The 15,354-nt window shown below is 38.9% G+C and overlaps 1 protein-coding gene across 1 annotated transcript; it reads left to right on the forward strand.

The window, feature by feature from the left end:
• Window positions 1-1,641: 1,641 nt before the first annotated feature.
• Window positions 1,642-15,202, forward strand: LOC103458577 (sodium-dependent lysophosphatidylcholine symporter 1-B-like). Its single transcript, XM_008399492.3, has 14 exons — window positions 1,642-1,906; window positions 3,559-3,696; window positions 4,078-4,202; window positions 7,828-7,951; window positions 8,037-8,115; window positions 8,199-8,347; window positions 9,112-9,202; window positions 9,654-9,775; window positions 9,911-9,994; window positions 11,894-11,977; window positions 12,064-12,176; window positions 12,260-12,403; window positions 13,641-13,817; window positions 13,942-15,202. The coding sequence occupies exons 1-14, from the start codon at window positions 1,817-1,819 to the stop codon at window positions 13,982-13,984; spliced, it is 1,563 nt and encodes a 520-aa protein (XP_008397714.1). The 5' UTR covers window positions 1,642-1,816; the 3' UTR covers window positions 13,985-15,202.
• Window positions 15,203-15,354: the final 152 nt, after the last annotated feature.

Here is a 15,354-nt window from a genome sequence, read left to right on the forward strand (position 1 = left end):
TTTAAAGCTTCTGTTGGTAATATGAGCCATTTCATATGTTTTGTCAATTAAAACTTTACATATTTAAAAAAATAGTTGTCTTATATTTCATTTCATGTTTAGCATGATAATGGTAATTCATGAGAACAGCAGTAATTTGTCACAGATTACATTAGCTTTGCAATTAAGTAGGTATTGGGAAAATGGACTGTAAAACATTCTGTGAGCAGTGGCATCTTAAGCACCATCAGATGTGTCAGGTGGGCTGCATGCACTGCAGCAAGACTACATGCAAAGTATTGAATGCTCACAAGCCATGCAAAGTCCCTTCTCGGAAAATATGGAAATAAAAAATATACCATTCCAAATGGCCCAGTGAAAAATCTTTTCTTGAATATCTATTTTGTTTTGTAACGCGTTGTTGGCTCTTGCGAAGAACTTAGGGCAATGTAAATAAAGTTTTTACTTATATCAACTTACTGCGTATTATTTAAAGTGGGCAGAGGTCATTTTGCCCTTTTACCGATTTGTACCTGACTTTGTAAGAAACATACATATGGTATTCCCTAGGTTACTTCAAAATGCTGAACTGATTGTAAAGGAATCAGCATTATGTTTTGGGCGGCAGTAAGCACAGAGGATGAGAAAGATTGAAACAAAACACAGCCTACAGTAAGATAATGGGGGAGGGCACGCTCAGTAATGCTCCGGGGCTACATCATTTCCTTCGGTACTGGAAGTCCACAGTTAGTGGAGATAGACATGACGTTACAGGAATTCCCAAGAAAGGAAACTGAATGTTGGGCGGATGTTTAAACTGAACAATTATCCTGATTTCTCAAAGACCGACTGTGCAGTGGTCTGGGTTTAAATCCGGGCTCTCTCTAGCTTCCTTCAGCAGTCCAAAAACATGTCTCTTAGGTTATGTTTCTCTTTAAGTTGTCCTTGGGGCTGAGTCTATGCATGCATTGTCGTCTGTCTACACTTTACCTTCACCTCTCGCCCAATGACCTTGGGAGGTAGGTACCTCAGACGCAAACTCTATTGAAACTCTTCAGATTAATTGGGGAAAAGTGGTTGCAGAATGTAAGCATCAAATGAACTGGAATCCTTTTTCCATGAGAAGTTGATTTCATAATTTTCAGCAGGTCATGTCAGCAAAAGGTCATGAAGAGGTTGAAAAGTTTTAGGTGTAGCTGTTAACGAAATTATATATTAACAAACATGCCTTCTACATTTTAACTGTTTAACATTTTGTACCTCTCATTCCTCACATTTTAAATACTATTGTGTGTTTCTTAAACTGGCAAATTGTGGACAAAAATGATGTATTTGACCTTCACGTGTTATCTCTACTGTAAGGCATGTGAAACTAACATTTAGTTACAAGAATATCTGGTTCAGTAACAGCATTCTAAGGCTGTGACCTGCATTTGCAGAGAAACAGAGCTGATACCATAAAGATTACCTCTTAACTGTAGAAATTAGCTGTAATTCCTACGGCTTGGCAGTCTTTAAAAAGTAAAACAATAAATACATATATATGGATATCAGAAAGTTACACTATTCACAGTTATTCACCTTCAGTCGAAAGGTGTGTGGAATGATTATGTGGTATAGGGTGTTGCCATACAGTGAACATTCGATCCCTCTGACGTCTTGACGTGGCGTAGTAGAATGAATGAGCTGGCCAGATACAGCTCACGAGAGTTGAGTCATACAAATTTGAAGAAGAGAAGAGTACAACATGCTGCTGCTGTGAGGAGCTGTAATTTTAAATATAACACTACATATTCATATCAAACTGGACCAAAATTAACCAGTTTATCGAAAAAAGATGGCCCGAGGAGAAGGCGCCGAGCAGTACACCGCAACTTTACTGGCAACGACAGTCAAACCTATGAAGACAGAAATCAAGGCGGTCAAGGTAGGATGGATTTCCCTGTCTAAATTTACGTTTTTATGTTTAAAATAAACGCGAACAATTTCTCATAACTTTCATCCAGGTTCGGGAAAAGGCGCCTAGTTTTGAAGTAGCGTTTTAAACGTTGTGGGCGTTTATTTTCTGTCGCTTTCACGCAGCTCGACTTATCGTGTCCTTCTCTGCCCTCGGGATTTGAATTCCACCCGGTGTTTTCCCTTCCACCTGTTTTCCCTGCTTATTACCTTATTTGCGGTATGAGTTTTAAATGAACGTGTATTCAAACAAATTTCCAAACAGTTTTTTTGTCAGTCCTGTGCAGAAGAAGTAGAACACAGTACTTCACAGTACTGCAACCCATTTTATTTGAATGAGCGGAAATGAGGAAATAAGGAAAATCGTACTTTAATCGTTGCAAATTTCCTTTAAAGTGATGTTAAGAACTCTATATGATGCTATGTGCGTAAAACTCGCTTCAATATTCCGCATATTGATGTTAAAGATACTTTCTAATGTTGTAATTTTTTTCATTAGCAAGCATACTCTGGTATTAAACCACAGCTGGGTAATAAAGTATGGATGTTCACTGCAAAATTATACATAATACAAAGATTTTAAGTAACTGCTCTAAAAAAAAAAAATAACCCCACGCATTCTTGGTCTGATGACATCACAGAAGGCAAAAGAAAAAAACAACTCAATGCAGCATTTTTTTGTTTTTGTTTATTTGTTTTTACAATCAAATGATTGCTACAGACTTATAGAAAACAAGTAAACATTTCTGAAATGAAGTTCTATTATAAACATGTAAATAAAAAGGGAAGGAGTGGGGGAGAAAAATTACAAAAGAATTCCTCTGCCTTAGGCGATGTCCACCAAGCATGTTGAATCTTGTATTTGGGATTTGGCTTTTAAGGTATGTTTTACATTAAAATAGCAAAACTTGCGTAAACAAAATGACACCTATTTATCTAGTTGTCAAATTAGATTTTAAGCAATTTTGGTTGAGTTATGTACAAAACTGTGTTGGCTTTAAAAAGTAATACCCCACTCAGATATGCTTCATTTTTTACAGCAGCCATGTTTTGTTAAATTTGATATAGTGTAGCTTGGAAGTTTGTTTAAATGTAATTTATGGTTCTCGCATTGTAAAAGGCTGTCAATCCAATTCTGATTAAAAATAAATAAATAAACCGGCTGCTGGCATTTATTTATAACTTGATATGGTTTCTTTCAAATTCATCTGGAGAGATGATATGAATTTGAATGATATAGGTTTGCAGCAGCTGTGGATTTCCCCTCTATTATGTACTCTCGAAGGTGATTGGCCAAAAGCAAAAAGTATGTGGTGTGCAGGCTTTGTAGAAAAATGTCACACAACCTGCAACATCCCATCTCAGGAGCCAATGGCTGAGCTCGGCTGATGCGGTGATGCCGCCTGAGCGCATGTGAACTAAGGTAACCCCAGCCTCTGATTCAGACGGGATTTAACTGATCAGTTAGAACGTGATGACTGAGACCATGCGAAGCAGAGAACCACAGGGTTAAAAAAGACCCATTCATGAGTCCCCAGGGAGTTTTTACAGTCAGAGGCATGAACTGTTTTAACGTCACGTCGACTCCATTATGCATCTCTCTCTTTGATGTTTCTCTTCCAGTCAAAAGAACAGAGGAGGGACACACAGAAACTCTCTTTGTGGAGTAAACTGTGCTATGCCATCGGAGGAGCTCCCTACCAGATAACAGGCAGCGCTCTGGGCTTCTTTCTCCAGATCTACCTGCTCGATGTGGCTCAGGTGATTAAAATATGCTTCCTTAAAAAGGGGAAGTTGAACAAAACCTATAAGGCTGCAGAATATTGCTCCTGTATTTTTGCTGGCAGATTTACAAGCAGTTATCTATGTTTCTTTTCTCTAGCTCTCCAAGATAATCAGTGTAAATTGATAATCTTGGAGAGCACGGTTTGTGTTGGCTCAGTTTAACAGTATCCGTTCTGCTGTATTCAGTCAGCCGAATGAACTTGGGCTCCTGCTGTCAGCTTTGTTGCCGAATTAATCTTTTCCACTGTTCACAGTGGGAACTTAAGTTAGGGCCAGGCTGCTCAAAGCATGACCTCATTGCAGCATCTGCTTTTGTGTTGTTGTGCTCATTCTTCTTTGGCACCATTCTCCTTGCAGCTGGATCCTTCCTACGCCTCCATCATCCTGTTCGTTGGTCGGGCCTGGGATGCCATCACAGACCCAACTGTGGGGTTCTTGGTGAGCCGGAGTAAATGGACTGGCATCGGCCGCATGATGCCCTGGTAGGTATAAGTTTGGTTCAGCAAATGCTGACACAGAAAGATAATGACAAGGGTTCCTATGTAGTCTAGAATAGTCTGGAACTTGATCCAAGGGTTTTGCAGATCTAGAGCAGTGTGGAGAGGGAACAACAGATCACACCTGTCTGTCTCTTCTTCCATCATCCATTCACCCATCTGCACATCCATCCGTCACTTAATAATATATTCTTCCATCCATCCGTTAGGGGTGGATTTAATATTTTATCACAATATTTTGTGGTATTTATTGTGATAATAATAAAAGTGACAATGAAAAGTGTATCTAAAACTTTTTATACATTTATTTATTTTAGGCAACTACTTGAAAAGTTTTATTACCAGAAATTCAATAAATTCCTGCTCATTAGATTCCATCCATTCTTGCACACATTTAACTGTCCACGCATCTATCCATCCATTCATTCTTCTTTATAAGTCCCTTAGCTAAAGTCTGGTCAGAGTAGAAAGAGTTGCTATAAAAAAATTTGAAAGTTTGTACCCCAACCGAAAGGCCTCTAAGAAATTGCTAAACAAGGACAGAAAAATCCAGAATACTGCAATCTGGAAAAGTTGAGAATTCGTACATACAAAATGTGAAGGAACGCTGTTGTACGAAGACGAGGAGGTGAGCTGCAACGGATTAGAGAAGGGAGAAACTTGAGGCTGACAGAAAAGCGCCTGGTATCAGTAACCATGGCAGCAAGGTTGAAGAGGCTGAAAGGAAAGAGAAAATAGCTAGACTGAAAGATTACACTGGGAGTATGAATATGTAAGAGAAAATGAGAGGGCAAAGAAAACTTAAACTTTGTGTATGTTTTTTCCCCTTAAAACTGTTAGGAAAACATCAGAACTTCAATTTTCAGATCTCTGCTCTATCATTTATTCCCCTCCATGCCTTAATAGTTTATTTCTAATCAGTGTATCTTACTGTGAAGAAGTATGGAGGAGTTTTGCAGGGTTTTCTCTGAACTTCAGCTGCATTCTCCCTCCTTTTTAGTCCTTACACTCCCATCTGCTTAAAGAACCACTCCAAAGAAATGAGGGCTGACTTTAAACTTGCTCATAGCTGGATGTTACAGTAAATGTCAGGCGCACATGTGTCAGACTTGTGGATCTAGAACCGCCTCCTGTTTGCAGGTCTGTTCTTTATTACAACCAGCATATAAAGCTTAACAGAACGAAGAAAAGGCAGCATAAGTACAGGCTGTAAAATTTACATATTGTGCTTTACAGCATCAAATGACCCCCAGCAGCCAAATGCGGAGCTCAGCAGCCACTGAGCTCAGCAGCCACTGAGCTCAGCAGCCACTGAGCTCAGCAAGGAAGTTGGGTTGTAAAAATAGGCGACGTTCATGTTTAATTTTTAGTGTAAGGCACATGAAGTTCTCTCGAGGTTACAAGAATATCTCTTAAGCCTGTGATCTGAATGTGCAGATGAGCAGAGCAGGTGCTATAAATGATTCTTTCTAACTGCAATTCATCAGTCTCGGCAGCTGTCAGGCCTTTAAAAAGCGAGAAGTAAAACAAGCTGCCGGCTATGCACGAGTTGCATGTTGTAGGCAGCCGAGGAGGAGGGAAGAGGAAGTTCGTGGCTTCAGTTGTGATTGGTCCCACCCACAACACACCATCCGATCCAACCAATTAGAAAAGGAGAAACAATGAGTGCCACGTGTAGGTTTGATTTTTTTGATAATGGAGGGAAGCTTAGAAAAGCATACCTTATGTTTAAAGCCATATGTGTCTAAACAATAGTAATTTAAAAATAAAAGTTTATTGTGAAAACAACAAAAAAAAGGTAACAAATGCATGAAATATTCATTCTGTTTAGATTTAAAACCAAGTGTTAGAGGTTTGAGCAAGTTCAGGTTATTTCCCTTAACACTTACCTCCGCATGGGGTTAGGCCAGACATGTTATTGTGAGAGACTGTTGGGTCTCGCTAACCTCATTTACTGAAACCGAAGAGCAAATCCAGAATGTCTCAGCCATTGTTACAGGGCTGGGGGTGCAGTTTCATATGAAAGTGCAAGTTCACAAGCTTCTCTTCCAATAAAGAAACATCCTGGTGTGATTAGCGATACATCCCAGAGGGACTCCGATTTTGTTTCTTTTGCATGGCAGCTTGTAGACAAAGGTGAAGCCTGCAGTTAATATTTGTGATAATAACTTTATTGTTGGTTGCTTGACAATGTAATTTACCTCCAAACAGTTTTATCAGGTTTTCATAAATCCCAGACAAGAGGAGTTTTTAAAAAAACCACGACAACGCCTTAAAAGTACTTTGATCTTTTTTCATATTTTCCTACATAAAAAGAAGCTCATATGTCTTTTTTAGCCTACTGTGCTATGAAAACCTGAAATACAATCCAGTGCGACCAACTGTCACCAGATTGTTGAAATAATGTAATATAATCTTAATATAAACCCATCTTTTCTATGGAGAGCTCAAAAGTTTGTTAGAAAACATTAATGAACAAATAGCATAATGAAAACCAAGGAACCCAGCAAGTTAGTAAACATGAGAGAAAGCTGCAGCGAAGTTTAAAGCAGAGCTCAATTATAAAGCAACCATCCTGAGAGTCCTGATCAATCCATCATCTGAAAACAAAGAATGGCACAACTACAAATTCACCAAGATTTGGCTGTCCACTTAAACTGACAGGTTTAAAAAATATATAACACCTTAATGAAAGAAGCAGGCATGTGGTAAATCTGTGGGAGCTACAGAGATCCTCCGCTCAGTTGTTATCCGCATTTAAATTGGATTTCCTTCAAAGGAGTGAACTAAAAAACAAAAAAAACCAACGAAAAAAAAAAATATATATATATATATTTTTTATTTTTTTCCTGAAACAAAGTCATCGTTTAGTTTCACATAAGTCATATCACATTAGATGAAACCACAGTGGCAGAAAATAAAACTGCACCTCGCCCTCAACATGCTCTCCCCACAGTGAAACAAGGCAGTGGCAGCATCATGCTGTGGGGATTGAAGCTGGACCTTAATCTGGCAAAATGCTGGAGAAAAAAAAAACCTCTGTAAAATGGAATAGTTCAGATTGAAGCTAATCTATGTTTCAAAGTCCAGACCTTGAACACCGACTTTAATGGATGTTTTCCACCTAATTTGACTGAGATTAAGCCATTTGGCCAAGAAAAGCTTTAAGTAGTTTTATAGAAATGTTTGTAAGGTGGTGTAATCTTGGCACTGTTGTGAATTTTAAAAGCGGACTGCTGAGGTAAGAACAACCAACTCAGACTGGGAGCTGGAGTCTCACAGAGCTGAGGGAAGCAGTAGTACAGACTGAAGTGGGGTGGATCAGGACCTCCTCATCGCCTCATGCTGCCCTGCCTGAACCCTCTCTGCACGCTCCAGCTCTAACAAGGCAGGATTAGCAAGATTATTCACAAAACAGAAAGGGAAGAAAAGCAGCGACTGTAAGGCAGACTCGAGTAAGAAACTAAGCGGATATGTTACAGTAGCAGGAAGGATAATTCATTAAGCGCATTCAGTATGGTTTATTAACACTTTAAAGGTACTGCAAGTAGTGATGAAGCTGAAACTTTAGCTGACGTGTCCTGAACACTTCCCACTCACTTCTTTGCAGGATCCTTTGCTCGACTCCGTTTGCAGTGCTGACTTACCTCCTAATCTGGTACGTGCCTCCGTTTGAGGAAGGAAAAGTCATCTGGTACCTGGTGTTTTACTGCCTCTTTCAGTCAATGCTGACGGTTAGTTTGCACCTCATGGACGACTTCTCTTTTCCCGTCTCCATCACACCAATCACTATATCTAATTGTTTGTTTCTGATTGCAGTGCTTCCATGTTCCATATTCAGCCCTCACCATGTTTATAAGCAGTGACCAGAAGGAGCGGGACTCTGCCACCGCCTATCGTACGTTAAGCGCTCCTCATGACGATCGTAAAGCATCGGTGTTTTATCAAATGTGCTGACCTTTAAACCTTGGGGTCAATCAGGTATGACGGTGGAGGTGCTGGGTACTGTGCTGGGCACGGCGATCCAGGGACAGATAGTAGGTGGAGTCTCCAGTTGTCCCACTGAGCCTGAAAACTCCAACAGCACAAACATCACTATGAACACGACCATAATTTCGCTGGAAGATACAGTAAGTGTCTCTTCTTGGGTGAGATAAAAATATTACATTTTATTTGGATCCAAACTGTTGGACTTATTTTATTTGGTTTACTCTGATACCACTTTCCTTCCCAAGTCGTAATTATCAGTGAATGACATCTGCCTCACTCTTCCCCGGCATAAAGCTAAGACTGCGGGACAGTTAAATTATATCATTAGCTTTCACTTGATGGCCTTTTAATTGTCTAATCATTTAATTTGAGCGTGCGACAGAATGAAAACACCATAAGCATGCAGAATAGTTGGCCCTTAGGGCCAGGTACGTCGCACCTCTGATGTGCGATATACAACAAATGTGTAGGGGCGTGCTACAGTAGGATGGCACAAAATTTTTTATTTTTTTTCCCACTTCCAGAAACATTCAAAATACTATTTGTGGAAGGAACAAAATCATGAAATGTTAAACCATTGTCACCTCAATAGAACATGGTGGAGGCAGCATGATGCTGTGGGAATCTAACTGCAATCGTGAATCTGAAGTAACACAAAAATGGATGTTCAGAAATACTGAGCCACAGTATTTTTCCAAAGAATAGGCAAAAGTTTCTGTCTCTGAATTAGTAAATGTAGGCATGAATAAAGTAAAGTTTTAGTTTTGACATTTATTCTCCATATTAACAGTTTAAGTAACAAAGGAAGATCTAAGTCATGACATCCATGTATATAAATTACTTCCTAAACCATTGAGCGTCAACACAATCAAACTGATTTCTCTCCTTGTTTCCATTCCTTCAGAAACGAGCCTACCTGCTTGCTTCCGGGGTCATCTGCATCATCTATGTCGTTTGTGCTGCAGTCTTGTTTTTTGGTGTGAAGGAGCAAAAAGGTACAGAACCATTACATCTTTCTATGTTTTATCCCCAAAGCGTTCTTCGCTTTGAGACTTTTAAACATCAGTGTTGAATTTCAATATTTAGTTTTCTGACTCTCAATCATACACTTAAATAGAGAGATGTGTTCTGTACAGTACGAGTGACTTGTAGTTCTGCAAGTGCAGTATACTGACACTGTTTAACTATAACCCTTGTAAAATTGTAATTACTTTTGCAGCTTCAGTAAACAGTAACTTTGTTTATAAAGGCACATAAAGGTCATGTGCCATTTAAAATAGCACATGATCTTGTGTCATTTTAAAATACTTAGTTGGAAACAATTGTGTCAGTGTTCAAAATTTTTGTTTTCACATCGTTCACAGATTAAAAGTTTGCATTACAAAATGTGGCGGGCACATATTTAGAGAGTTGGAGCTGTGTTTATTTTTCCCTGTTGTCTTCCAGAGAGCGGTTGTAAAACCTCAACTCCGCCGCTCACCTTCCGTCAAGGCCTGTGGGTGATCATGAGTCACGGACCCTACGTCAAGCTGGTCATCGGCTTCCTCTTCACATCGCTGGGTTTCATGGTAAAAATTATTAATGCTTTTCTTTGTTTAGGAGTTTTAGGGTTTCCTTTCAGCTTCATTTTCTGATAAAGGAATCTGGTACTTGGTTTATGTTCTGCATATATAATCCTGTTTTATAATGTTACTTTTTTACAGTTGCTGGAAGGAAACTTTGCCCTTTTCATCACCCACGCGCTGGGCCACAGGAAGGACTTCCAGAATATCTTGTTGGTCATCATGGTGAGTGTTTCTAATTTTTCCACTCGAGGACCCTTCCTGAAATGGCCTTTGTCAGGGTTGAACATTTAGAGGACATAATTCCTGTCTGAAACCTTAATCTGGGCCAATTCAGAGACATTTTTCACACTAAGACACTGGACTAAAAGACGACAGTTTTATGGGCGTTTAAGCTCATGGGGGGCCGGTCACCAACGTGCTTACTGTGCGTTAAAAGAAGAGATGACTTACAGTAGAGCTTCTGTTGCTAGGCAACCCTTTACAGTGCAACTATTGGCTGTCCACTCCTCTCCATCTTTTACTCACAGTTTTCTGCAACATGCTTTTCTTTATGATAGGAAGCTGGAGCTTTTTCCATGTTGTATATTTGAGGAAAAGGTTTGAAAGCGGAAGCTTCTCCTACAAATTACTTTGCTTTTGAAAGTTCAAAAGTTGCTTCTTCCTAAAATCTTCCTAAGAGTGTTTTTTTTGTCTAGTGGGAAAATTATTTTTCTCCAACTTGAAGGAGTTGGATAAACAAGAATTGGATGCACCTTGTCCACAAGCTTTCTGTATTCACCAACAAGCTTTTCTCAGAACTATTAGTTGATTTAAATTGATTAGTTTCTGTCCATTTAGTTTTTAATCTCTATTATTTCATCCACTTTATGTGAGGTGCTGGTACCACCATCAGTATTGTCATCTGCTCCCACGTTTTGGTTAACTATTAATCATTGAAAGCCATAAAAAAGGACAATTTTACTGCCAATGATAAGTACTTGCAAAAACATCTGACTGCAGCTGCATTTTGAAAATAGGTTTTAACTCACCAGTGATGCTGAATACAAACTGATTTTAGTCTTTAGTTTTTATCTTCTATGAAACAATTTTCAAAAATCCTCAAAATGTCTAAAACTAGAGAACACAGTCTCAGTGTTCTGATTGTCTCTTGTTCATATCACTGTGAGAAATGCAACATAATTATTCCTGACTTCGGATATGAAGGTTTTCTCCCACATAGTTATGCAGCTTCAGTATTTAGTTGGCAATAGATGGCCAAAATAGAGAACAACAGTTTTTTTCTTAGAGATGCTTTTGACCAATTCACTATATAAGCTTATTTTTAACCTCAATGCTGTGTTTGTACATCTAACAATTAAATATATTTTTATTCCTGTAATCATAAGTCATGTATTAGATTAGATGCATATTTTTCTGATTATGTCTTTCAAAGGAAAATATCCTAAAATGTATGATTTCACAAATTGACTAAAACCAACCAATTAGTTTCCCCTTATCTGTTGTACTGTGCAAAAGTCTTGAGTCATCCTCTGTACTTCATATCTGGCAGCCAGACCATCTTAATATTTTAAAGTCTTCCATCTTTTTAATCTTGGCCCCTTTTCCTCTTATTTCCATCCCACTAACTACAAATCTGGATGCTTTAAAAGTTTCAAACAGAAACTTTTAACTTTTCTCTTCTGTAGTTTGATTTCTTTAGTTTACTACAACTGCATTTTTTTGTGCCTTTTCTCCTCAGAATCAAAAGTGAATGTAACATTCTTGAAGTCAGTGGAAAGGAACAAAAACATCTTAAATGGGGAATGATGATATTCCACAGCTACTGCAAATTTAACACTATACATGGCAGCAACTTGATTTTAAGAAACTCTAAAGTTTGTTGGGAATGTAAATTACACCTCTGCAGTGTGAAAAATAATGAAAATATCAAATTTAGATTGCCTGTCAATTCTATAAAAAAAATAACACAGTCTCGATTACATTGGTGCTTCTGCATCTCAGTGATTGGATCTTTGCACATCTAGGTTTGCCATCCTTGATTGATACACTTGCTGTCATGATTCCACATTCATTCTCAACCCAAACTGAGTATCAAACATTCCTCCTTTTTTCCCCCCCCAGGTATCTGGAACTTTAACCATCCCGTGGTGGCAGTGGTTCCTGACTCGGTTTGGGAAGAAGACGGCGACGTACTGCGGCATGTTGGTCTGTATTTTCACAGACTGGAAAAACTTCAGATTATGGTGCTAAATAAGGATAATAATCTGACTTCTTTCTCTCTTTTCCTGCAGTGGGCAGTACCCTTCATGATCCTGATCGTCTCCATCCAGAGCCACCTGGTCATTTCCTACTTGGTCTCCGTGGCAGCAGGTGTGAGTGTGGCAGCAGCGTTCCTCCTCCCTTGGTGAGGACCGAGGTTTTACCCACAGCATCTTTTCCTTCTCCTGTTGGTTTTTATCATGAGCTAAATGCTGTTTGTCCCCTCAGGTCAATGCTTCCGGATGTTGTGGATGACTTCAAAGTTCAGAATCCAGATGTCCACGGTCATGAAGCCCTCTTCTATTCTTTTTATGTGTTCTTTATCAAGTTTGCATCTGGCTTGTCTCTCGGCATTTCCACTCTCAGTTTAAAGTAAGTCTATTTATTGTTATCTCCTGCATTATCCTTAGATAGATGACTATTTTCACCATTGAAACTATTGCACTTTGCATGCACAAACTTTCATACTCTTAAACCTTTTAAACTTGTCACGTCGCTGCCAGAAACTTTAATGTACTCTGGAGATTTTCACGTGGCTGATCAACGCAAAGTGGTACATAGTTGTGAACTTGGAAGAAAATAAGAAGTAGCCTGAGCTAAAATACTGAAATCTAAAAAGTGTGACGTGTTTGTATTCAGCCCCACTCGGTCAATACTCTTTAGTACCATCTTTTTGCTTCAAGTTTTTTTGGGTATGTCTCTCATCCAACTTGGTTGATCTACAGGCTGTTTTGTTTTGTCCGTTCTTCAACATCAGTCAGACTGGGTGGAGAGTGTGTGATCAGGATTTTTAAAGTTTTGCAGCATACTTTCAATTAAACTAAAGTGTAGGCCAGCGATCCTCATATCCAGGTCTCAAGATCATTCCCATTGCATGATGCTGACATGACCGTCTCAGCGATGTTGATCTGTTAAGTGTTGCTTACCCCCAAAGACAGTCTGGTACATGCAGGACAAAAAGTTTAATTTTGTTCTCGTCTGACCAGAGCATCTTCCTCCACTTGCTGCATCTCTAACATGTTGTGAGGCAACTTTAAACTGGACTTTGTCTGGCTTCCTCTGTACACTTGGTTTCTTCTTAACTACTTTTTCTTGAAAGTGTGCCTTAGACTGTTTTATAACCTAACCCTGCTTTAAACATGTACATAACTTTCTCCCTGACCTGTCTGCCGTGTTCCATGATCCTCGTGATACTCTTTGTTTGCTAATGTTCTCCAACAAATCCCTAAGGCCTTTACATATCACACTGAGATGATATTACTCACAAATGGAATTTAATAGCAAATTTATTGAGTCCTGAACCTTGCTATTTGCACTGGATTTTATTTTCGGGAAATGAAAAGGAGACATTGGACTCTTGTATCAGTTTTCTTCTATTTCAAAGTTATCATATGCACTACTTTTGTCACATAAACCCCTTAAAATAGAAGATTTTAACTGTAACATAAGTTGAAATGTGGAAAAAGTGTGCAAAAGGTATGAATACTTTGCAAAGAGTGCTGCCATCTCCAGCTCTGCTTCAGTCATGTACTTGTGCAGTCCTTCATGTATCCAAAGTCTGCACACACCAGCTCAACTTTTCCATTGTCTTGCTGCATATTTTTGGCAGATTTGCTGGGTATGTGACTGGTGAGTGCTCCCAGCCTGAGGCGGTCAGCTTAACCCTGAAGGTCCTGGTCTCTCCTGTTCCCATCGTCCTCATCGTCGTCGGACTTCTGGTGATTGTGACCTACCCCATCAATGAGGAGAGGAGAAAAGGCAACCGCAAACTACTGGAGGATTTGTTGTAAGTGACGAGTGACGACATGCGGTACAATGTTTACGCCAGCCTCGTGTATTTGCATGTCTTTTTACGTTGTTTGCACATGTCTGTATTTTTGATTTGTTGTTGTTTCTCATCCTCCTAACAGAGACTCCAACTCGGAAACGTCAGAACTGGGAAGCAGTGTGTAGCAGCTGCATTGAACTCTTGTCAGGACGGGTAGCATACAGCAGACCAACACAGCTGCCTTTTCACCAGCATCAACCTACTTTATACTATACTATCATGCGGGTTCATGGCGCCCTCCAGTGGCCAAAGTATTTTGTTTGTTGCCTTTTCAACCAGTTGGGACTGAATTCAACTGAAAGCAGCTTTAGTTTCATCACCATGAAGCCAAAATGACAACTGAACCGTTATTTATTATCATCTATCATCAGGGCACTAAGATCTGCTCATATGCCAACTACATGTTTTCACAGAAATGTATTGAGACGATCCACTTTTTTTTTCTGGTTCTGTGTGAAGCCAAAATCCACCAGCTTTCTTGGTAACACTCCACTTCCTCCTTCGTCTGCTTTACCTCACAAAATCTTAGTTACAGACGTGATTTTTGTTGTTGTACCTTATGATATATTTATTTATTGGTTTGTAAGATCTGACTCTAGTGCGTGCAGGGGAGTGTGATGTTACTTTTGCTTTCGGCTATTTATATTTATTAGAATATCTCAGTTCATGGGGTTTGTAAGCACTCTCTCACTGTTTTTCAGTGAGCTTTGTTTACTGTTTTGGTTTTCCGAAGAACATTTCATGTTTTGTTTACTTGAATTTTCTGAAGGTGAAAATGCATTTTTGTACCAAATGAAGTGAAATCCATAGTTTAGCTCACTCACAGGCACTTGCTTTTCTATTTATGCTTGAAGTTTTTATTTATCTGGTGAAGACTTTCTGATGATGCAAAGTAGCCTTTCAATTCCTTTGAGTCTTTTCTCTATAAAGTGAGCATCAGTGAGTAAAAGAGGTAACGCTCTCACATACCAAGAAGGAGGAAGGTTTTATTTAAATATTCAAGCAAGTTGTCTAAGGGAATGTTATTTCCTCATGCAATCACAATGTTGTGATTTATTAACAGGGGAGCAAAAAACATAAAAATAAATCAAATTCTTTAAAGTTAAAAGTTAAACGAGCTGCTTTTAGAATAATACGATCGACCAATAACATTACTGGAAGGACTTGGGACTGTGTAGTATTTTCTTTAGGATTTTTGAAATGGCACTAATTGGAGTGAATTTCTAGCATGTACATTTGTATATGTAAATTGTAAATATGACAGCATTGAGCAATACTTGAATCATTAAAAAAAATGTTTTATGTAAAATTGTAAATCAATAAATAAAAATAGTTGAAACAAGGTTCTAGAGTGTTTTGCTTAATTTGACATGCCCCAAAACGCATCCAGACTGCAGAGCCTTGGAAATGTATCTTAGTTTGTCACCACCATAAACCCCATATCTTTTACATCCGCTATGTGACAGAGCAACACAAAATACAGTATAATTTTACA

The sequence above is a fragment of the Poecilia reticulata genome, chromosome 22 (assembly GCF_904066995.2).
Source record: "Poecilia reticulata chromosome 22, P_reticulata-male-v2, whole genome shotgun sequence".
NCBI classification, from domain to species: Eukaryota; Metazoa; Chordata; class Actinopteri; order Cyprinodontiformes; family Poeciliidae; genus Poecilia; species Poecilia reticulata.